Source organism: Erythrolamprus reginae, chromosome 6 (genome assembly GCF_031021105.1).
Source record: "Erythrolamprus reginae isolate rEryReg1 chromosome 6, rEryReg1.hap1, whole genome shotgun sequence".
Taxonomy (NCBI): Eukaryota; Metazoa; Chordata; class Lepidosauria; order Squamata; family Dipsadidae; genus Erythrolamprus; species Erythrolamprus reginae.
This window is the reverse complement of record NC_091955.1, coordinates 80,761,940-80,786,731: the sequence shown is the minus strand read 5'-3', so window position 1 is coordinate 80,786,731 and position 24,792 is coordinate 80,761,940. Positions and strand designations below refer to the sequence as shown.

The 24,792-nt window shown below is 41.2% G+C and overlaps 1 protein-coding gene across 2 annotated transcripts in view; it reads left to right on the top strand.

Moving 5' to 3' along the window:
- The window catches only part of BICD1 (BICD cargo adaptor 1), a 121,239-nt gene that overhangs the window by 60,165 nt on the left and 36,282 nt on the right, over window positions 1-24,792 (top strand). Inside the window, exons 5-9 of one of the 2 annotated variants that reach the window (XM_070756428.1) lie at window positions 5,017-6,108; window positions 10,951-11,102; window positions 18,306-18,623; window positions 19,786-19,976; window positions 24,373-24,483. In XM_070756428.1, coding sequence (XP_070612529.1) covers window positions 5,017-6,108; window positions 10,951-11,102; window positions 18,306-18,623; window positions 19,786-19,976; window positions 24,373-24,483 — 1,864 coding nt within the window. The remainder of the gene's footprint in view (window positions 1-5,016; window positions 6,109-10,950; window positions 11,103-18,305; window positions 18,624-19,785; window positions 19,977-24,372; window positions 24,484-24,792) is intronic. The other variant, XM_070756429.1, reaches the window with a different exon arrangement.

Genomic DNA, 24,792 nt, shown 5'->3' with positions numbered 1-24,792 from the left:
TTGTCAAGTTTGAAGACCTCTGGTTTAGTGGCAATTGCCATTTATGTTAATATATTCCTCAAGTTAATTCCTTGTTCCTATTCATTAGATGTCTTGTGGTTTCAATATTTGTATAGGGAAAGGAAAAGAAATCTTCTTGTTGATTTTCTCCATACCGTGTACAATTCCGTATACTTTGAACATGTAGCCCCTCAATAACCATTTTTCAAACCTGAAAAACCATAGTCATTCTTTTTGTCCAGTAGAACAGTGATTTTCAACCTTTTTTGAGCCACGGCTCATTTTTTACATTTACAAAATCCTGGGGCACACCACCAACCAAAATGACACAAAATGACACTGTAACACAGTACATATTATCCCCCCATCGTGTGAGGGCTGGGTTTTTTTTCTCTCTTATTTTTTCACAAAAACAGGTGAGGGCAGGGGTTCTTTCCTCTCTTATTCTTTGGGTGCTTTTTATCATATGCTTTAAATCAAGAGTCACTTCTCTCTCTCTTTTGTTTCTCTCTCTTCTCTCTCACTCTGCCTCAATCATTTTCTCATTTCTCTTTTTTTCTCCCCTTTTTTCTCTCATTTCTCTCTCTCTCTCCCCCTTCCTCTCCTTCTCTCTCTCTTGCTTTCTTTCTCTCTCTTTCTCGCTTTCTTTCTTTCTCTCTCTTTCTCGATCCCCCTCTATTTTTTCTTTCTCTCTGTCTCTCTCTGTGTATGTCTCTCTTTCTTTCTCTTGCTTTTGTTTTCTCTCTTGCTTGCTTTCTCTCTTTCTCTTTCTTTCTTTCTCTCTCTCTCGCTCTCTTTCTCTTTCTTTCTCTCTCTCTCTTGCTTTCTTTCTCTTTCTCTCTCTCTTTCTCTCTCCCCTCTCGCGGCACACCTGACCATGTTCCGCGGCACACTAGTGTGCCACAGCACACTGGTTGAAAAACACTGCAGTAGAAGACCAACCCTGCTACTAACTTTGGTTGTCCTCTCTTAGACTTTTTCCAGCACTGTTTTATTCTGCAACCAGAATTGTATATCAAGTAGAAATAACTGTAGCACAGATTTTATAACATCATCTGTGATTATCTCAGTGGTTTGATTTTTCAATCCTTTTCTTACCACGGGCTTCACAGATTTCACTCATGCTGCATACTAAGTGGCCATTATCAGATTGCAGCAGGATACAAATTGAATCATTCAATCTTCAGCTAATGTTCTAATTATATTTCCATTAAATGCTTTCATAAAATATTTTGTATGCACCAAGTGGATTGAAATAGTAATGACTACACTGCAGCAAATTAAGTTTGGTTTCATGTCACTCATCAAACAAGTTAAAACATTTACATCTGAAATGGTTGGTTTTTGTCAGCGTAAGTTTTATAATTACATTGTTTGATATTTTTGCACAAAATTATGCATTCGAAACTGTACATTGAAGTTTTTGTAGTTTGGAAAAATTATAGGCAATGTTTGATATCCCTTAGTCTCATTTTAATAGCTGACTGTATTCATGAGGAGGTAGTCCTTGACTTACAACAGCTCTCGGAGTGATTGTTAAAAGTTATAATGGCATTGAAAAAAAGTGACTTATAATCATTTTTCACACTTACCATCATTTACACCAGTGGTCCCCAACCTTTTTTCCACCAGGGACCAGTTTCAGCAAGACAATTTTTCTATGGCCCGGTGGGGGAGGAAAGGGGTGTGGTTTTGGGCGGGATTAAGCATGAGGGTATAGCTTATCATTCCATTGTCTCTCTTCCCTCCACCCCTTTTTAATTTTGCGGGGGAACCGAGGTGACAGAGGGAGGAAGTGTAGGAAGGGGCGGTTTCCTGTCTCTTTCCCCTCACGTTCACTCAGGACCGCCGTTTGCCTTTCAGCAGATTCAGAGGACACCCCCCTGCCACCGCCCGCTCCGTCTGGGATTCCAGCAAGGAATCCCAGAGGAGGGGGAGGTGCCTCCATGGACACAGTCACCTTCCTTTGTGATCGCTGCCTGCTTGGAGTGCCCACCACCAGATCCGGTAATTTTCTTGCAGCAAGGAATCCTTCCAAAAGAAAATTACCGGAGCTGGTGGTGGGGGTTTCATGGTCACACGCACACCACTGGCTTCGCTCCTACCCAGGACCCCGGGAATAGGGTGGGGGAGCCTAGCAAAAAAAGAGCTGCACAATGCCAAAGCCTTTCCGTTTGAGCTGCAGGCAGAGCAAGGGCTTTGCGAGGGCTTCGCAAGGAGGAAATAGACCACTTTCGACAAGAGAAGAAAGATAGGAAAGGAAGAAAGCAAGCAAGCAAGTAAAGGTTTTCTCAGCACGAGGGAAACGGCGGTCCCGAGTGAACACGAGGGGAAAGAGACAGGAAACAGCTTGGCACTCGCCGGCTCCACAGCAGCTGCTGACTCCGCGGACCGGTGCAACATGCCTTGCGGCCCGGTACTGGTCCGCATCCCGGTGGTTGGGGACCCCTTATTTACACCATCCCCACATTCATGTGATCAAAATTCAGATGCTTGGCAACCAACTCCTATTTATGATGGTTGCAATGTCCATTTCTATACTAGAAACCGCTTGTTTCTAGTATTCAGCAAGAAATTCGGATTTCTTGACTAAACTCAGGTTTGTTGGGACTAATTACATTTGATTTTTTGTTCATCCTTCTGAGCGTTACTGCCCTGTTATAAAAAGGGATTTATAAGCATCTTATAAACATCTTATTACTACTTGTAAAAGCTGGGTCAGAAAAGAAGGCGGCAAATTGCAACCACATGATAGTTATAGTTATAGTTTATTAGATTTGTATGCCGCCCCTCTCCGAAGACTCGGGGCGGCTCACAACATAATAGTAATACATTACAAATCTAATAGTAAAAGTTAAATCAATTTAAAAACATGAATACATATTAAAATCCCTAACTAAACAATCATATACATTCAACCTAATCCATCATACAGTGAGGCCAAAAACATAATAAAAAAGGGGGGAGAAGGTGGTAATTATCCCCATGCATGGCGACAAAGGTGGATCTTCAGCATTTTACGGAAGGCAAGGAGGGTGGGGGCTATTCGAATCTCTGGAGGGAGTTGATTCCAGAGGGCCGGGGCCGCCACAGAGAAGGCTCTTCCCCTGGGTCCCGCCAGCCGACATTGTTTGGTCGACGGGACCCGGAGAAGGCCAACTCTGTGGGACCTAATCGGTCGCTGGGATTCGTGCGGCAGAAGGCACGTGTAACGTGTAAGAATAGAATAGAATTCTTTATTGGCCAAGTGTGATTGGACACACAACGAATCCGCTTGGTGCATATGCTCTCAGTGTACATAAAAGAAAATATACCTTTGTCAAGAATCATGAGGTACTACCACATTGTGGGCGTGGCTTATGCGGGACGCCCTGCATTTTCGTTCAACATCTTTCAATGCAAATTGGGTGCTCTGGGGTGGAGCTCCATTTTTGCTACCCTACTGCATCCCCCCCTTTCCGGGCAGTAGCCCACCCCGGTACAACATTTAATGATTGTCATAGGGGTCAAATAAGCAATGAGGAAACAATCAATATTAATAAAAATCTTAGGATACAAGCAACAAGTTACAGTCATACAGTCCTGAGTGGGAGGAAATGGGTGATAGGAATTATGAGAAAAAACTAGTAGAAATAGTATGTTTAACCATATATGCTCATTGCCAAGAACCCAAATATCACATGACTATGGGCATGCTGTGCAAGGAGCAGTTATAAGTTCCTTTTTTTTCAGTGCCATTGTTAACTTCAAACAGTTGCTGAACAAATGGGGGTAAGTCAAGGATACTTGTACAGGTAGTCCCTGATCTACAACAGTTTACCTAATGATTAGTGATGGGTGAACCCAACGGTGTTCAGGTTCGGTAAGTTCGGATGAACTTTACGCAAAATTCGGCCTAACCTAAATTGAACCCGAACCCGAACGGGGAATCCCACCAAGAGATTCCGGGGGGCAGAGCTTTGACGTCACGTATACTAGCAGGTTGCTAAGGACACCAAGGTGATCACTTCCTGGATTCCATGGAATCCAGGAAGTGATCACCTTGGCGTCCTTAGCACCCTGACATCAAGGCTCCGCCCCCGGAATCTCTTCGTGGGAGGGAGTCCCCAGCTCCTTCAAAGGGCAGTCTTCACGTAAAGAAAACACATTGTTATTTTTACGAAAAAGGACGCCGCAGCAGCGCTGCAAGCAAAGGGCAGTCCTTTCATGTAAAAATAAACATGCTAATTTTTACTTGAAAAGACCCCCCTTTACTTGCAGCGCCGCTGTGGCATCCTTTTTCGTAAAAATAACAATGTTTATTTTTATGTGAAGACCTCCCTTTGAAGAAGCTGGGGAATCCCTCCCACGAAGAGACTCCGGGGGCAGAGCCTTGACGTCACCGGCAGGTTGCTAAGGACGCCAAGGTGATCACTTCCTGGATTCCATTGAATTCAGGAAGTGATCACCTTGGCGTCCTTAGCAACCTGCCGGTGACGTCAAAGCTCCGAATGCTGAACGCGACCCCGAACTATACCCGAAGTTTAAAAAAATTTCGGGTTCATGTTCGGCATACCGAACACCGCAAAATTCAGTACGGACCCGAATTGTGCGGGTTCAGTTCGCCCATCACTACTAATGATTGTTCAAAGTTACAGCAGCACTAAAAAAGTGTGTTATGACCTTTTCCCCCCTCTTATAACCATGCTCATGTGATCAAAATTCAGATGCTTAGCAACCAGCTTTATGATGGTTGCACTGGCCAAGGGTCATGTGAGTGACCTTCTGACAATCAAAGTCAATGAGATAGCCAGATTCACTTACCAGTTTAAGAACTGCAGTGATTCACTTAACAACGGTGGCAAGATAAAATGGGGCAAAATTCACTTCACTCAGCAACAAAAAAAATCGGGCTCAATTTGTAAAGTCCATATGTGTAAAGTTAATTTTTAAACTGCGTCTTTAATTATAGAGCCCCTAGCTCTTGTATCAGATTTTTTCTTGAGATATTTACATCCTTTTTCTGGGTTATTGCAGGTGGAGCGTGAGAAAGCTATTCTGCTGGCTAACCTTCAGGATTCTCAGACCCAGCTGGAGCACACCAAAGGGGCCCTCACCGAGCAGCACGAACGGGTCCATAGGCTCACGGAACACGTCAACGCAATGAGGGGTCTGCAAAACCACAAAGAGCAGAAAGAAGTCGATTTTGAGAAAGGCCGAGATTCTGGGGAAGAAACTCATGATTATGAAGTGGACATCAATGGCTTAGAGATCCTAGAGTGTAAATACAAGGTAGCGGTTACCGAGGTGATTGACCTCAAAGCAGAAATCAAAGCCTTAAAAGAGAAGTACAACAAATGCGTTGAGAACTACACCGAGGAAAAGGACAAGTACGAGAGCAAGATCCAACTCTATGACGAGCAGGTCTCCAGCTTGGAAAAGTCAATGAAGGAAAGCCACGAGAAAATGGTACAGATGGAAAAAGAACTGCAAAGGATTACGGGCGTCGCCAATGAGAACCACAATACCCTCAATGCTGCTCAGGATGAGCTGGTGACTTTCAGCGAAGAATTGGCTCAACTCTACCACCATGTCTGTCTCTGTAACAATGAGACTCCGAATAGGGTTATGCTGGATTATTACAGGCAAAGCCGAGTTACTAGAAGTGGGAGCTTGAAGGGACCTGACGATCCAAGAGGACTCCTATCTCCACGCCTTGCCAGGAGAGGAACGGCACTCCCCGTAGAAATACGGGTGCCAACTGAACAGGGTTCAAAAGAGAGCACAGAAGCCAATAAGGAGCCAAGTCCAACAAAGACCCCTACCATTTCTCCCGTCATTACAGCCCCTCCTTCCTCCCCGGTTTCTGACACCAGTGACATTCGGAAAGAGCCTATGAATATTTACAATCTCAACGCCATAATACGGGACCAAATCAAGCACTTGCAGAAAGCAGTAGATCGGTCACTGCAGCTGTCCCGGCAGCGCGCAGCGGCCCGTGAACTAGCACCGATGATTGATAAGGACAAGGAGGCTTTAATGGAAGAAATAATGAAATTAAAGTCCCTGCTGAGTACGAAACGGGAACAGATAGCAACCCTCAGGGCAGTGTTGAAAGCGAACAAGCAGGTAATTTGGAAAGTCTAATTTCCTTTTTTATAATGAGGGGTATAATTTATGGATTTTAAAATGGCTTAAAGGGCAATTTTACAATTGACTTCCTGTCTGTTATTGCTGTGTTTACTTTTGAGCTTCTCGTGAAATTAAACAGTGGAATATTCTTAGGTTTGTATGAAATCCCTGAAAACAAAAAAAAAGGACATTTTGCTAATTACTTTTCGGATCAACTTGGATTAAATTTGTACCCTTATTCTGATAGTTTTAGAAAATTCTGATTCAGTTTCAAGCTGGATTGTGAAAGAAATATAAGAGGGTCTCCTGCTTGAGCTCTTTGCTGTAGAGAGGTAAATTGCTGGGAGGCAGAGGCCAAAGGGTGGGGGTGCCTGGGTGGGGCTACATTCGGTGTATAAGACAAACCCATGTTTTCATCCTCTTTTGTGTGTGTGTGTAAAAAGGTGTGTCTTATACTCTGAAAAATACGGCATATAACATTGTTGATACTTGGTATCAAACAGTATGTGATCTGGGTACAGTTATTTTTAAACAGTTTTAATACACCTATTGTAGTATTCATCACAATAATATTGATAATATAATAACATAATAACAATAATACTAAATATCTTCTTTAACAACTCTCCACATTAACACTTCCTTTTTTATGTCTTCTCCTTTCTAACTTCTGTGTCTATTGTCTAGCCATTGATAAAATACATCCCATATCAAAAAATATTCGGTTTCTTTTTTGTCCTTAAGAGTGAGCATTAATGTATCCATTTCTGTATATTCTAATGTTTTCTTAATTACATTGCCCTCTGACGGAATCTCATTTTTCCATTGCTGTGCAAATACAATTTTAGTTGCAGTTGGTATATATAAAGCCAGATATATAGTCCTTTTATCATATTTTTCCAGTAGAATGCCCAACAAAAATATCTCTGCTTTCAAGCCTAAGTGTTTCTTTCTCATTTTTTTCCCAACCAAGTATCTATTTTCATCCAATATTTTTTAGCTTTTGGGTATGTCCACAACATTTTGTAGTATGAACCATATGTGGTGTGGTATTACAATTCATACTAAATGTAATAGTATTATATTTCCAACCATTTAGCAAATCTATCTTTATACATTTTTGCTAGTCTTGTTGGTATGTCATGGATTCTTCATTGAAATATGTTCTGAATGTTTGAGAGACATTTTTCTGGAACATTATATAAATTACATTAATATATAAAGTATATTAATTTCCAATCTGAAAAATAAAATATGGGTGTTAAAATCAAAAAGATAGCATGTCTTACTAAAAAAGAACCAACGTTGCAGCCAGAATAACAGTTCTATGATTAATGGAAAACATTTACAGAGCTGCTAACTGGAAAGCAAAATCTAAGAATCAAAACAAGTCACCTTATGCTACCTAGTGGCCAGTAGAAGTGAAAACCGGGTATTGCTTTTGTCAAAAGAAATCAGAAAATAATGCTTTGATATTCATTTTTAATGATGATTTCTCATCTATTTTATGCTTACTTACGTAGTTCATCTGGTTTAAAGCTATATATATATACAGCATGCATATATATATATTTATAATTAATATGATAAATTATGCATATTGACCTTCAGAACTCCTGGTGCTGTATAATAAGCAAAGTTCTCATATTTAAAAAAATATTTATTGAATTTTGTTGGGATATACAGTAATACCTCGTCTTACGAACTTAATTGGTTCTGGGAGGAGGTTCGTAAGGTGAAAAGTTCGTAAGATGAAACAATGATTCCCATAGGAATCAATGGAAAAGCCAATAATGCGTGCAAGCCCATTAGGAAAATCCAAAACATTAAGGCTTTAAAAAAAAAAGTGGGGGGGGGGACAGACTAAGCTGAGGCGAATGGAGTGGTGGGGGAGGGACAGCAAGAGGTGGCAAGAGGTGGCAGTCCCAACGAAGCAAGGCGAAAAGAGCCTCTCTTGAGCTCCATGGGTCTTTCCCTCCTGTTTTTGCCCACCCCATTCTGCTCATTTTCCCCACACCTTTCTCCTCTTGAGCTCCATGAGTCCCTCCCGTTTTTGCCCACCCTGTCCTGCTCATTTTCTCCACACCTTTTTCCTCTTGAGCTCCATGAGTCCCTCCCATTTTTACCCACCCTCTCTTGCTCATTTTCCCACCTTTCTCCTCTCTTGATCTCCATGGGTCCCTCCCATTTTTGCCCACCCTGTCCTGCTCATTTTCCCTACACCTTTCTTCTCTTGAGCTCCATGAGTCCCTCCTGTTTTTGCCCACCCCGTCCTGCTCATTTTCCCCACACCTTTCTCCTCTTGAGCTCCATGAGTCCCTCCCGATTTTGCCCACCCTGTCCTGCTCATTTTCCCATCTTTCTCCTCTCTTGAGCTCCATGGGTCCCTCCCGTTTTTGCCCACCCTGTCCTGCTCATTTTCCCCACACCTTTCTCCTCTTGAGCTCCATGAGTCCCTCCCATTTCTGCTCACCATGTCCTGCTAATTTTCCCCACACCTTTCTCCTCTCTTGAACTCCATGGGTTCCTCCCGTTTTTGCCCACCCTGTCCTGCTCATTTTCCCCACACCTTTCTCCTCTTGAGCTCCATGGGTCCATCCCATTTTTGCCCACCCCGTTCTGCTCATTTTCCCCACACCTTTCTCCTCTCTTGAGCTCCATGGGTCCCTCCCGTTGTTGCCCACCCCGTTCTGCTCATTTCTCCCACACCTTTCTCCTCTCTTGAGCTCCATGAGTCTTTTCCCCATGCAGTTTGGATGGGGGGCGTTTGTCTCTGGGATTCAAAGCATCGCTGGCAAAAATGAAGGCAACCGAGAAGCCTCAGGGAAATCCTGGCGGCTGCTCGGGTTCGTAAGGTGAAAATAGTTCGGAATAAGAGGCAAAAAAATCTTAAACACTGGGTTCGTATCATGAAAAGTTCGTATGAACTTTTCGTAAGACGAGGTATCATTGTACTAGTAGTTGCATTCTGATCAGAAAGGTTTTTACCCCTGACCTTGTAGCGCTATTTCTATTCAGAGTGAACTGGTATGAATGAGTAGTATGTATGCTGTTGAATTGTCTTTAGTTTTAATTAAGATTTTAAATATTAATTCTTTTTTCTTGACTTCTTTTTATGGTTGCTGTTATTTGTAATTTTATACTGTTGTAAGCTGCCCTGAGTCCTTTAGGATTGGGCAGCATAGAAGTCAAATTAATTAAATAAATAATAAATAATAGTCCTTGACTTACGACAATTGAACTCAACATTTCTGTTGTTAAGTTAAACATTAGTTGTAGAAATCAGTGACACCGACAGGATTTATTGAACCATGCCTTGTCCAGGTTGGAAATTTCTCTCTGGGATGAGCAGAGCTGTCTCATGTTCAGAATCTCTCTGTTCCTTGGACTTGTAGTTTATTTTTTATAACCAGTTTTCTTGTGTATACAAGTATAAAACATCAATTCTTCACTTAACCTAGTTACAATGGGAATGATTAATTTGTAACACATAGCAAGCAGACATAATCTTATCAGAACAAAAACAAAAGAGTATCGAATTAGTTTTTTTACCTTAGGCAAACAAAAGGGTTTCAATTTCCTTAGGTAATTGATTAATTGCTGTACTGATTGTTGATTGCCTAGACCAGGAGTAGACAAAGTTGGTTCTTCCATGGCTTGTGGACTTCAACTCCCAGAATTTCTGAGCCAATCGTACTAGCTGAGGAATTCTGGGAGTTGAAGTCCACATGTCAGAGAAGAGCCAACTTTGCCTACCCCTGGCCTAGACTGTTCAGTAGTGCCCTATAAAAGGGCTGGTTGTCAGACAGAGCCTTTGCTGGGTTGTAAATACTGTAGTTGCCAAATAAAGAGCTGTTGCTTTGAACCCACTTCTGCCTGCTTCTTCCATTCACCCTATTTAAAAGAGGTCCATGCATCTTAAGGCTGTCAAGTTTAAAAAACAGTGTTCTATATTGTTCAATTCAGGAAGTTTCTTGCATTCTTTTAGGCACTTTATGATTAATTATATTGGGGTTATGTTTCTTTCCAGCTAAGAGAAAAAAATTCAAATTTTCCTTTGAATGCAATCCTCTATTGTATCAACCAAATGAGAACAGAACAGAACAATAGAACAGAACAGAATTCTTTATTGGCCAAGGGTGATTGGACACACAAGGAATTTGTCTCTGGAAAATATGCTCTCAGTGTACATAAAGAAAAAATAAAATATATTAGTCAAGAATCATATGATACAACATTTGGTGATAGTCATAGGATACTAATAAGCAATCAAATTGTACTAGGAATCAATAAAAACAATATAAGTTGTAAAAATACAAGCAACATGGATTTAGCTACAAGTGGGAAGAGATAGGTACTAGTAAGGATGAAAAGAAGAATAGTAATACAGTCTTGGTAGTTAATTTGACAGTGTTGTGGGAATTAGTTGTTTAGCAGAGTGATGGCTTTCGGGGGAAAACTGCCCTTGCGTCTTATTGTTCTGGTGTGCAGAGCCCTACAGCATTGTTTTGAGGGTAGAAGTTGAAACAGTTTATGTCCAGAATGTGAGGAGTCTGTAGATATTTTCACAGCCCTCTTTTTGACTCATGTAGTATACAGGTCCTCAATGGAAGGCAGGTTGGCAGCAATGTTTTTTTCTGCAGTTCTAATTATCCATTGAGGTCTGTGTCTGCCTTGTTTGGTTGCAGAGCCAAACCAGAGATTTATAGAGGTGCAGATGCCAGACTCAAAAATTTCTCTGTAGAACTGAACCAACAGCCCTCTGGGCAGTTTTAGCTTTCTGAGTTGGCGCAGAAAGAAACAATGCATATGTTTTTAATGCCTGTATCTTTGTTTCAGACAGCAGAAGTGGCCCTGGCAAACCTGAAGAATAAATATGAGAACGAGAAAGCCATGGTAACAGAAACAATGACTAAACTGCGCAATGAGTTAAAAGCTTTGAAAGAAGATGCAGCAACCTTCTCATCCTTGAGAGCCATGTTTGCAACCAGGTACGGAAACCAACTGTTAAGACAAGTGTTTTGCGAGTCTACAGGGAGGGGCGGCATACAAATCTAATGAATGAATGAATGAATAAATAAGCAGAAGTTTAAATTTGCCTCAGTATGGACAAAGAGGCAAGGGCTATGTCTTTCTGAGTCATACTTTTATTCAGATTTGAACAAAGGTGGCTCTTCCCAGGGGTGAAATGCTTCAGGTTCTGTTGTGGTTGGCTCCAGGCCAGCTCCTGTAGTTGGGGATTTTGATGTAGATCAGTGGGAGTCATCTGTGTACAGAAGACCTGTTTGGTTGCAGCCAGATGCCTCAGACAGTGAAGAAGAATCAGAGGCCGACAATGGCAGTGAGCAGGAAGAGACAGACAGGGGAGTGGGGTCAGCCAGCCCATCAGCTAGAGGTTCCTCGGACTCAGAAGGAGAAGATGTCATGAATAATCCTATCCTGAATCCCCATGTCCAGAGGATGCTAGGAAGGCAGGAGCAGCTGCGCAAGCATAGAAGCAAATGATAGAGCACAGCTGTTAAGAGTTAATGATGCTGCTGAAACCCTGATAAAAAAGGAAAGGTTGGAGTGCTTTGCATGAGTGTTTATCATTGGCATTTGGAAGAAAGAAACAGGGTTGCAGCGTGGTTGTATTTTTGTTTGGATTTCTGTGAACTCTCTGACACTCAAGCAGGAAAGGCTGTGCAGATTTGAGTGTGGAATTCTGACTTTATGGACTCATAAATCAACAGTGCTCTGGGACGAGCCTAACCGTATCAGGTGGACTTTAAGTAACCCTGACATTCTGGACTCGTAAATCAGTATTGGTCTTGCATTCAGACAGGCATTTAGCCTTTGTACATAAAGAGATTTATTGCTCTCCTATCGTGTGTTTGACTTATTTCTGTGCTCGTGGGTGGCTAGTAGTAGCCAGGCAGAACAAGTTCAGGTGTGCCTGTTGGTGGTTGGAGAGCTGGTAATGACCGCAGCATGAGGCTTTGCCCACCCACATGAACATTTGGGTTCCTTTATCCTCTGCGCATGTGCAAATCATTCATTGCATTCTGCACATGTGCAAAGCATTCTGCTTTGCCCACCCACTCAGATTCCACCATTTGGGTTCTTATACCCTCTCCGCATGTGCAAAGTATTCTGTGCATGTCCAGAGGGTAAAAGAACCCAAATGGCAGTGTCCAAGCAGATGGGCGAAGCCTCACGCTGCCATCGCTACCAGCTTTCTGACCATTGGCAGGCATTTTACCCCTGCAATTTCCCATAACTGGAAGAACCCAGAATGATTTCAAGGGCGAGCTTAGGTGTCATAAAAAGGAACTAACAAAAGTCTGGTAAGCAAAGTACCCAGAGACCCAAACATCCTCCTCCTAGCAATCAGTATTTCAAGCATGTTTTTCTAAGCATTCCTGTGGTTTTGCTTATCAGTCTTCTCCGTACCAGGATAAATGCTTCCCATTTCAGTCAATTCAATGCACAAGCCTTCCTCATCAGAATCCTAGCTAACAAGCTGAAGGGGAAAAGATTAAGTTTACGTTTTATTAGATTTGTACGCCACCCCTCTCTGAAGACTCTGGGCGGCTCACAACAACTGCAATACAATATACAAAGTACAAATCCAATACAGTGATACCTCGTGATACGAACCCCTCATGATACGAACCCCTCATGATATGAACCCGGGGTTCGGAAATTTTTTGCCTCTTCTTACAAACTTTTTTCGGCTTACGAACCCACCGCAGATCGCAAAATGGCACTCTGCTGGGTGCCGCCGCCCGGCTGTCACCTTTTAAAAGAGACGGGGGACTTCTCGGCGTTCTCCTGAACCCGAACCTGAACTTTTCAGGTTTGGGTTTGGGAGAACACTGAGAAGTCCCCTGGCTGTTTCAGAAGGTGACAGCTGGGCGGCGGCGCTCCTCGGCGGCCTCCCGAACCCGAAAAGCCCCCCGGCTGTTTTAAAAGGTGACAGCTGGGCGGCGGCTCCTAGCAGAGCGCCATTTTGCGATTTTTTCCCCCTTTGCACGCATTAATCGCTTTTACATTGTTTCCTATGGGAAACAATGTTTCGTCTTACGAACTTTTCCCCTTACGAACCTACTTCCGGAACCAATTAAGTTCGTAAGACGAGGTATTACTGTATAAGTTAAAAGCAATGTAAAACCCATAAATATTAAAAAACGATCATTACTACACAATCACATCATTCCCATATATTACAGTCAGAAAAAAGGTGGTGCTGGGGAGACAAGATAGTTATTCCCCCCATGCCTGGTGACATAGATAGGTCTTCAACATCTTACGGAAGGCAGGAAGAGTAGGGGCAATTTGAATCTCCGGGGGGAGTTGATTCCAGAGGGATGGGGCCGCCACAGAGAAGGCTCTTCCCCTGGGTCCCGCCAAACGGCATTGTTTAGTCGACGGGACCCGGAGAAGGCCAACTCTGTGGGACCTGATTGGCCGCTGGGATTCGTGCGGGAGAAGGCGGTCCCGGAGGTATTCTGGTCCAACGCCATGAAGGGCTTTATAGGTCATAAAAGCATTGCATTGGAGCTGTTGACCTTTACAAGCAGCAGTGAATTGCTCCTGGTTTGAATTGGTTCTTAGAACCGGTAGACCGGCGGTGGGAGGCAGTAGGCATGATTCCTTTCCCTCCTGTTTCTTTTTTGTTAAAAGAATAACAGATTTGTTAAAATACACTGCTCAAAAAAATTAAAGGGAACAATCAAAGAACACATCCTAGATCTGAATGAATGAAATATTCTCATTGAATACTTTGTTCTGTACAAAGCTGAATGGGCTGACAACATGTGAAATTGATTGTCAATCAGTGTCGCTTCCTAAGTGGACAGTTTGATTTCACAGAAGTTTGATTTACTTGGAATTATATTGTGTTGATTAAGTGTTCCCTTTACAGTATTTTTTTGAGTAGTATAAATTCATTAAACATTTATTTAGAAGGTTAAAAGTGAGCATAGCCTGGACTATGAAAGCTGATAAGAAAGTGGACTTCAAAATGCTTTGGTGGGGAAAATTAAGTTAAAAATACACTAACAATTGGAAATTATCCAAGTATTATTTTATTAAAACTAGCAAGTTACAATGAGTCTTTATTCTTTAGCTATCAAGAGAGACCAAATTCATATAAATAGTTGTTGAGATTGAAAAATGAGTATATTACACATTTGGCCATTGACAGATAATTGTTTTTAGCCCTGATAAGGAAGACAGATAAGGGTACAAAGGAATCTTAGTGTCCCTGTGAGAAAGAACACCTTGTCGTGCAGAATACTTAGGCTGTGAGAACTTGGAATACCAAATAAATTGATGGCTAGTCTAATCTCTCCCACTTTGAATATGGAAAGTTGTAAACACACAGATAGGCACCTACAGAACAATTAAGATATCCGCCACAATATTTAAATGTTAGGACTTTGTAGTTTAGAACGAAGACAAAATACAGTGATACCTTGTCTTACAAACTTAATTGGTTCCAGGATGAGGTTCTTAAGGTGAAAAGTTTGTAAGATGAAACAATGTTTCCCACAGGAATCAATGGAAAAGCGATTAATGCGTGCAAGCCCAAAATTCACCCCTTTTGCCAGCCAAAGCGCCTGTTTTTGTGCTGCTGGGATTGCCCTGATGCTCCCTTCGCTGGGAAACCCCACCTCCGGACTTCTGCGTTTTTGCGATGCTGCAGGGGAATCCCAGCATTGCAAAAACGAGCGCTTCGCTGGCAACGGAAGTCCGGAGGTGGGGTTTCCCAGCGAAGGGAGCATCAGTAAAATTGCAGCATTGCAAAAACATCGAAGTCCTTGAAACCCCACCTCCAGACCTCTGTGTTTTTGCGATGCTGGGAACATGGAAGTCTGGAGGTGGGGTTTCCCATGAAGGGGAACCTCAGGGGAATCCCAGCAGCGCAAAAACAGGTGCTTCACCGGCAACGGAAGTCTGGAGGTGGGGCATCCCAGTGGCAGTGGTGGGTTTGTAAGGAGAAAATAGTTTGTAAGAAGAGGCAAAAAAATGAGGCGTTTGTAAGATGAGGTATTACTGTATATGCCTTTTTTAAAAAAATCCTCTAAAATGCCAACTTCTTTTAACCTGATACTTTATCAAATTAAACAAAATATATTTTAAAATATATATATATATTGTTATTTCTTTTCTTGGTTCACTGTTAACTTTAAGCAAGATTTATGAGCACCATATGGCAGCTCATCAAAGAAGCCGCTGCCCTTTGCTTTTAGTGAAAAGGAGTCATAAATAATGTAAATTAAGCTTTCAGAAGAAAGCCTTCACTTATACTATGTAGTATTATTTTCTAGTTCTGTTGATTTTATATATTGCATGCACAAAACTACCATTCTTATTTCTCGCACAGAGGCTCTGGGAGGGCATTTTTGGCTTCCAGAGGGCCTCCGGGGGGATGGGAGAGGGCATTTTTACCCTCCACCAACTTCATGGAATCCTTTGGAGCCTGGGGAGGGCAAAACACAGGCCTACTGGGCCTACCAGAAGTTGGGAAACAGGTTGTTTCCGTCCTCCCGAGGGCATTCGGGTGGCAGGGGAAACTGTTTTTGTCCACCCCAGGCATTGAATTATGCTCGTGGGCAAGGTATTAAGACAAGGTACTAAGAATACAGATAGTCATCAATTAGTGACCACAATTAGGACCGCCAATTCTGAGCACCACAGTAACTAAGCAAAGCATCACGTGACAGCAACAGACTTATAATTTCAGGTCCCGTTTGATTTTACTTTATTTTTTATTTATTTATTTATTGTTAGAGTTGAAAGGGACCATGCAGGTCATCAAGTCCAACCCCCTGCCTGACCAGGAATCCTAAAGCACACCAGCCAAATGGCAGTCCAATCTCCTCTTGAAAGTGTCCAGAGTTGGGAAGTTCACAACCTCTGCAGGCAGGTTGTTCCACTGGTTGATCGCTCTGACCGTCAGGAAGTTCTTCCTTACTTCTAGGTTGAATCTTTCCTTGGTCAGCTTCCAGCCATTGTTCCTCGTCCGGCCCTCTGGTGCTCTGGAGAATAGAGTGGCCCCCTCCTCTCTGTGGCAACCCATCATATACCTGTATACAGCTATCATGTCCCCTCTGGTCCTCCTTTTCTCTAGGCTATCCATGCCCAGTTCCTGCAATCTCTCTTCGTAAGTCTTGGTTTCTGCTTTATCTATTAACTCCTTGCTGCAAGCCAGTTAGAAAGCACACCAATGCAATCATGTGGCTGCAGGATGATGCAACAGTCATAAATGCAAAGTTGCAAAGCTTTTTTTTTGGTCAGAGTTCCAAGTAATAAATCCATGGCGAGCAAGACTCTGAGGCAACTAAATTCCTCAAAAAATACTTTTACTGGAATTATCTTATTGGCACATATCTGTTGAAAACCGACTCTGAAAACTCCCACAGTTTTCACCTAATTAAAAGTAAAAGATTTTCTACTTTCTCAAAACAATCAGTCACATGCAGTCTGACAACCAGGTAACATCTCTCTGCTTTCCTCCAGCTGGGTGTGAGAATGTCCTTGGTTCCCAAGAGAAAGCATTTTGTTTTGGCTACAAAATCCCATCTATCTCAAATCCCCTGCCTCCCTATCCCTCAGCTCCAGTGGGGCCTGACTGCTTCAGGGTTGACTTTTTTTTTTCTTTTTAACAAATAGTCATAATTTTGAACAGTTGTTAAAGGACACAATTGGTAATCAAGGACTATATTTTATTAGAGTGGGTCTCCCGGTGTGCTCTGCCTTAGGCAGTTCTTACTCAGAGGTGGCTTCCTACGTTGCGGTCCAATGCGCCGCTCTGGTAATTGTGCAATTTTGGCATGATGGTTCCAGTGCAGTCTTTGCTGGTCTGTGCATGTCAGCATCTTGTTTTCTAATTTTGGGTGATTTCTCAGCTCTCTGAGCATGCACAGAAGGAAAATTGTCCCTCTGCGCTTGCGCAGAAGCAAAATTGTACTAGTAGGAGGGTAAGAGGAACCCACCCCTGTTCGTATTGTTATGGATTTGTTTTCCAAAGTTATTGTTAGCTCAGTTGCTTTGGAAGAAGACTAGATAGATTATATCCTAGTTAGAGATTAGGAAGGAAGTTGTGCCAGAAAAATACAAAAGCTGCTCTAGCATGTGTGGAGGTTTAAAGCACTCCTAAAGAAATGTCCAGTTGCTTTAAAGAGCTGTTGACAAGTGGCAGGTTTGGCCACTCGGAAGCTCCTTTTTATCTTGAATCTGAAGTGCCTCAAAGGAATTTTGATGCTGCTGAAACCCTGAATTGCTTTTGAAGACCCCTCTCTCCACTTAGAAAGGATTAGATATGTAAGATTAAATTAAGATGTGAATTACTGAGTTTTTATTAATGTACATAGTCTTCGGAGAAGGGCGGCATACATATCTAAATAATAATAATAATAATAATAATAATAATAATAATAATAAGTTGTTGCAATGTTTTATTATTGGATGGAGAAACAATATTTTGTTAGAGGTTTAAGAATTTATAATGCTGTATAAGCTTACAGAATGCTTTAGAAGAAGAAAGAGATATAAGAGCCTCCATTGAATGACTATAAGAAAAAAAGAGGAAAAAATTGTACAGTGTTCCCTCAATTTTCGCGGGGGATGCGTTCCGAGACCGCCCGCGAAAGTCGAATTTCCGCGAAGTAGAGATGAGGAAGTAAATACACTATTTTTGGCTATGAACAGTATCACAAGCCTTCCATTAGCACTTTAAACCCCTAAATTGCAATTTCCCATTCCCTTAGCAACCATTTAGATTATTACTCACCCTGTTTATTTATTAAAGTTTATTTTAAAAAAATATTTATTAAAGGCAAACAAAAGTTTGGCAATGATATATGACGTCATCAGGCGGGAAAAACTGTGGTATAGGGAAAAAACCCCATGAAGTATTTTTTAACTAATATTTTTGAAAAACCGCAGTATAGACTTTTCACGAAGTTTGAACCCACGAAAATCGAGGGAACACTGTATATGTTTGATTATAAGCAATGATGTTGTTTTTGAAGTTATACATTGTTTTTATTTTATGTTGGAGAAAATAAAAAAAAATATACCAGAAAAAAAAAAGAAAGGGTTGGTGCCGATGTCCACATAAGTTCATTTTTGCAAAAGAAAAGAAAAAAGAAAAAAAAGCTGGCCAGGACAGCTTGACCTGTTCCTCTTTCCTTCTTTTCCTCCAGATGTGATGAGTATGTCACCCAGCTGGATGAGATGCAGAGGCAATTGGCAGCTGCCGAGGATGAGAAGAAGACCTTAGATTCTTTGCTGCGGATGGCTATCCAACAAAAACTCGCGCTGACCCAACGCTTGGAAGACTTAGAGTTTGATCACGAGCAGTCCCGGCGGAGCAAAGGCAAATTTGGGAAAACCAAGATCGGCAGCCCTAAAGTAAGTGAGGAGGCATCAGCCACCGTGTCAACCATAGACACTTTCCTCCTGCATAGTCAGGGCCCACAACCACCAAACATACTGGTCAGCAGTGGCACCCAGAGGAAAAGGTATGCATGCAGTCCTCTTTATAGTACAGTGCAATGGCTTGAGTTAAGGCCATCCACTGAATTGCAAATACATGATGCATTTTGTGAGAAGAGCTTGGGGATGGGGAGGAGAGAAGCGATGGCTTTTTAAACTGTAAACATGGTCTGTTAATTCCATCTGCCATAGTATTTTCTTGTCCCTTTCGATATGTGCCTTCTTAGCCTTTTCAGCACATTCTGTATGTCTTGAATGCCTCTGTTTGGATAGAACTGATGACCTCAGGTGCAGGGCTGAGCCTGTGTTGAGAAAAAGTACACAAAAAAAGGAGGGGGAGAACATTCGAATAAACTTTGGTGCTAATATATTTCCCTCAGTGGGTAAAGGTGTTTTCATTCCCATGTGCTTCTCGGTGTATGTGTCAAAAAAGCACAAGAAAAGAACGAACCTCCAAGACAAACCCATATATGACTATTCTGCTAAAGGCCACACCCCTAATAAGGAGCCATTTCCAAGAACCACAACAAAAACAGTTTCTCCCAGTCCCCGGAGGCCCTCTGGAGGCCGGAAATGGTCTGTTTCCCAACTTCTGATGGGCCCAGTAGGCTCGTGTATTCCTATAGGTTTAGTTCTGTTCAATGTAACTATTAACTACATTTATGTAAATATGTGTGCAGTCTACAGTCTAAGCAAGGAACAGCTGGTGACCCACCAAGCCATACACGACAATATATTTATGATGTTGATTTTGTAGCAAATTTATGTTGCTGTGGAACAGTGTTGATTCCTGGCGACATTCACAAACCATCACTAGCGATGGAGGGGCAGATATTGTCCCTAATGTGACAAGTGACAGCAAGAACAGATTGTATTGAATGCATGCCAGAATATCACGGGGGTGGGGTGGGGGACTTGGCTTGATTGATCACTCAAGTTGAAATATTTACCTGTTATTTTTCCTCAGATATGCAAAATCCTCCCACCCCTGAGGCACTCTAGTATAGGGTGGGGGTAGCATACTATGACAGGGTGACAGCAATGATAGAAGATGTTGACAATATTTGGGGTGATTTTCTCAGGAGGGTGGGCGATGTGTGTTGATTAATTCCAGGGGCCATTGCTCAGTAATTAAAGTAAAAACTCTTTTGTTTCCGTATGTATTTTTTTCCTTGGATCTCCTGCAAGACAATTCTCACCTTCCCCTTGTGATCAGAGCCATTCCAGGACTTCAGGGACCTATCTACTGCCTTTATTAAGAGCCCCCCCAGATCACACCTCCACAGAGTCATTTCTCCTGAGGGGCCCCATTTCCATGAATGAACCCTTCCATGGGCACCGTCTCAGCAAGGAAAAAAGGTTAACCGTAGCCATCCCAGGTAAACATTTTTTCCTTGGGCGCATGTAGTGCAAAATGATTAGCATACGTAGAAGGGGAATCCTTTCCAAGTGCTCTACATGCCATCTTTAATTTGGACGTATCTCACCTCTTGAGAGATGAGCATCCTCAAACTACTATTCTACATGTTTAAATTTCTACTAAACAAAAGATATAGCGGTTCATATTTCTCTCTAACCCAGCTGGTAAGGAATCCGATGAGGGGGTTCTCAGCCATGACAACTTTAAGGTACGTGGTGGAATACTGGGAGTTGAAGGCCACGTATCTTAAAAGTTTCAAAATTGAGAAACACTGAGTTAGATAGTGATGTAAAAGCATCTCAGTGAAATACGTTTTCCTGGCCCTTGTTCTCTCAATATGAACAAAGTAAATGGTAGACTTTCTAGCTCATATTAAGTCAAAATTATGTGTTTTGCCTGGATTAAATAGCAAACACCAAGACATATTTTTCCCCCAGTTCTGAGGTAAAAAAAACACTCTCTAGATCAGGGGTCTGCAACCTTAAACACTCAAAGAGACATTTGGACTCATTTCCTACAGAAAAGAAAACATTTGGAGCTACAAAACTTGGGTGGGCATGACCAAGTTGATGTCACTCACTCACTCCCACCCAGTCACATGACCCCTGAGTTTGACTTGAAAAGCATCCTCTGAGTGGCAAAAGTTCCCCATACACGTTTTAAAGCTGCAGAGCCCAGCTGTGGGCCCGTCCCCCTTTCCGTTGTCCCCTCCTCCCAGATCCCATTCCCACCCCTCTAGCCCTCATGATAGCAAAGCCGTCATTAGTCGGGGCTGAGTTGGGCCAGTGTCTTGAGATGGAAAGCAGGTTGCGCATCTCCCCAAGTGAGCGAGGCATGCCCAACACCCACAAGGGTTGGAAGAAGCTCCAGCAAGACTGAGCCACCAGAGAATCAGCCCCAGTCGCTCCTCCATCCCCCGCCGTTGCCCTCACCTTCTCAAGATAGGTAAGGAGTGACTGGGAGGGGAGGGTGAGGGGCAGGGCCAATGATGGGATTACCTGACAAGGGGAGTCATAGTAGAAGGCCCAAAGAGCCAAACGTAGCTAAAGAGCTGCAGGTTGCAGACCCCTGCTCTAGATAAATACTGAAGGCTGTCAACCATAGACAAAATGACAGATAAGATCTTCGTCCCAACATTGATTCAAAATTTGTAAAAATGGTTTATGAAGTCTCATGTAATATGACCAGTGCTCATAATACTTTAGCCACTATCTTTTAAATTTCCTTTCTACATGTCAATGTATATAACATATGGGCGAAGCAAATGAGAAATACAGAAAAAAGAAATATTTTGCATCCCTACACAGCTGTACAGATAGAATAGGATGGATATATTTTTATATAAAAATAGTGTTAGCCTTTTTCTCAAATTGCATTCTGTGGGAACGTTTTGATAAGAATAAGTCTTTACTTTCCCTGTGAATCATGATAAAAAATGCACATTTAAGAAGCTTAGGAAAGTACTGCACACACAAGGCAGATCCTAATTTATTAGCTCTAAAAGAATTATCTTTTTCGTGAACTGATATTTGGAGAGCTTTGGCTGTTCTATATCTTTGATTTTCAACAATCGTCTCCTAACAGAGTTTTAGACACTTATGCCAATCAGTTTTGCTAGTTCAAAAAGGGTGAAAATATAATCAGTCTCCAAACATTAGTGTAAATATTCAACGAAGCCATGAATTTACCATCAGAAGTTAGTGACTCACAAACAAAATCTATCTATATTTGTTGCAATTATTCCCAACCTGTACCCATGATTTAAACTTAATTTAAAATGCCAGTGTGCTATGTTTTATCATGTCCAAGATTATAATCCTCTCTTATTTCTGATTGGTTTTGACCCTTGCTAATTTGTAAAACTATGAGAATAGAAAAGATAAAAACAGAAAAAAAATGTTGCTTAGGCTAAATTGCTTTTTATTGCTCCTCTCATGTCCATTTTTCCCCTTTTCAGCCTCCCTCAACTTTTAAGTGTCCTTGCTCAACCCTCTCCTTATCTAGCATTTTGGCAATGTTAAAATGCTCCTGCTTTCTTTTCTTTTGCTGTTGGTTTCATAGAAAAAAAAAGTTATTGTTTTGAAAATGTAGATATTGCTCATTTAGTGCAAAATGAAAAATTCTGAAAGGGAGCAAGTGTTGATACCAAGCATTGTTTGCAGATTGTTTAGGATGGGTTAGATTTTTACCAGACCAATTTGTTTAATATCAACAAAATTGGGATTCCTTATCCTTTTTGATCTGGGGCACATTAAATCAGTTAGATAAAATGCCAGGAACATTTTCATTAAAGTGACTGCCCGACCAATCAGCAAAGGAATTGCTGTCTGTAATGGTACATAGGCAGTCAAAATATAAAACAGATTTCTCGTTTCATTAGAATCAGTTTTCTTTAAATAAAAAATGGTTTATTTACAGAACATAAATAAAAGGGCTGGTCTGTTTTCTCTCCTTGTTCTGCAAAGCATAATAAATACCACTTCCACAAAAGAGAACTTTTGTAGCAATTAAACCACCCTCCTGTACAGCTTTAAATTGTTATATTGGAATCCTAAATGCCCTACTCTATCTTGGAACTCCAATGGAATTCACTTTGTAATAAAACTACAGTCTAAACTACTGTATCGGATTTGAAACTGAATAAAATCAACTTGTCTGTTTTTCAGCAGTCTCAAAGAACCCAGATTAAAAATTGTCTAAATATCTTCTAAGTGGAGTCCACAAAGAACAAGATTAAATATAATTATAGGTCTTTGCTTTAAAGAAAAATCTTGCCATACATTTCCAGATCAAAGCATAGTTTCAGAAATTACTGTATGTGGAGCTCAAGAATAATTAGTTTAGAACGAAGATAGATGTGAACCAATTAGTATAAGTAAAAGCTTGAAAACTTATATTGGCATAGTTTCTTAGATGGAGAACCTTGACACAGTTCAACCAACCGCGGTGATGTCGCTCAAGCGTTTTATAATTTCCACATTTGAAAGGAAGCTCCCACTCCTTGACTGTTGATTACAGATTTATTATTATATTACATTATGTTTTGTACCATGTTTGATTTTGTATACTGTACTTCAAAGAACATGAGGCAGTTTATAAATCTTAAACAAACTATAATCCAATATATAATTTTGTGGCTGGGATTGTACTGCAGAAAATTCCACAAGTATCACCTGTATGAGCTGATGAGTCAAACTTGACTCCTGCGGTCTACATTCAAACATCCATGTCGGTGTTTTGGTTTTATGTAAGCAGTTTGCATTGCCTTTAAAAAATAAAAACTTCTTACAGATGTAGATTTCCCATCTCATCTGACTATTCAGATAGTTCTCAACTTACAACAGTTCATCTAGTATCTATTCAAAGTTACACCAGCACTTTAAAAAGTGACTTATGACTGTTTTTCACATTTCCGACCATTCCAACTTCCCAATGGACATGTGATTAAGAGTCGGACGCTTGGCAAAGGACTTATATTAATGACAGCTGCAGTGTCCAAGGGTAATGTGATTACTTTTTGCAACCTTTTTACAAGAAAAGTCAATGGGGGCAGCCAGATTCACTTAACCACCACGTTGCTAATTTAACAACTGCAGTGATTCACTTAACAAGAAAGGTTGTAAACTAGGGAAAAATTAATTTAACAAATATTTCGCATAGCAACAGAAATTTTAAGGTCGGTTGTGGTCATAAGTTGAGGTCTACCTATACTTCATTTTTTCAGAATCAGCTAGGCACTGTCATTTGCTGTGACCTTCCAAAATCACTACTATGTTTTCCCCAAAATAAGACCCAACCGTAAAATAAGCCCTAGCATGATTTTTTTCAAAATGCTCATAACATAAGCCCTACTCCAAAAATAAGCTCCAGTTAAGATCGTCAGCCAGATGGATGCATTTAATACCATATTTCCCCCCCAAATAAGACCTAACTGAAAAATAATGTGTCTTTTGGAGCAAAAATTAATATAAGAATTGGTCTTACTTTGGGGGAAACATGGTATCTCTACAGGACCTAGCAGATATGTACCACAAAAAGTCCTTCAAAAAAAAAAAATCCCATAATTTTTGAAGCATTCAGGCAAATTTTTTTTATGACTACAGTCCTGGCTGAAAAATGGAAGGAAAATAAATCATAACTTGACTGGCCTATCTTTGATGATGTCACTTGACCGAGATTCTAGTGAACAAGATAGGATGAAAACAAATGGCACAGCATTATTCAATCCCAAAGGACTGTATGATTTCACATCCAGTTGTGAGAGGCAATCAAAATAAATCATTGTTAATGTTACCTTGACAAAACCTTGTACTTTGTTTATTACTTACAAGTTCCTCTCTTCTACCTCCCTAAAGTCGTGGCTCCAGTGGAACGTTTCCAAGTACAGGACATCTCTCCTGAGGAACACTTGAGAGCCATTTTGATGGATTTGGCATCTAGGCCCAAAACATGTTACCAAAAACAAGGTGGGGGTATTTTTAGTCATATAAGTAATTCTACCACCACTAATAATTACTTTGTTGGATGTTTGGCTAAACCTGGTTCCAAAATACTGTATCTTTGGTGGAAATAGATTAAACTGGTATATTTTTAATGTTAAATGTAAGAGCTCAACACCCCTTTTCCAAGACCTTCTTGTAATTTCTTATGATCCATATTTTTGTTTTTCCACTCAAAGGTAGAGAGATTTCTTTGAATACCCTTTCTCAAAGCAACTTAACATAGAATAATTTTTTTCAGGGAAATATTATATACTGTATAGTGTTCCCTCGATT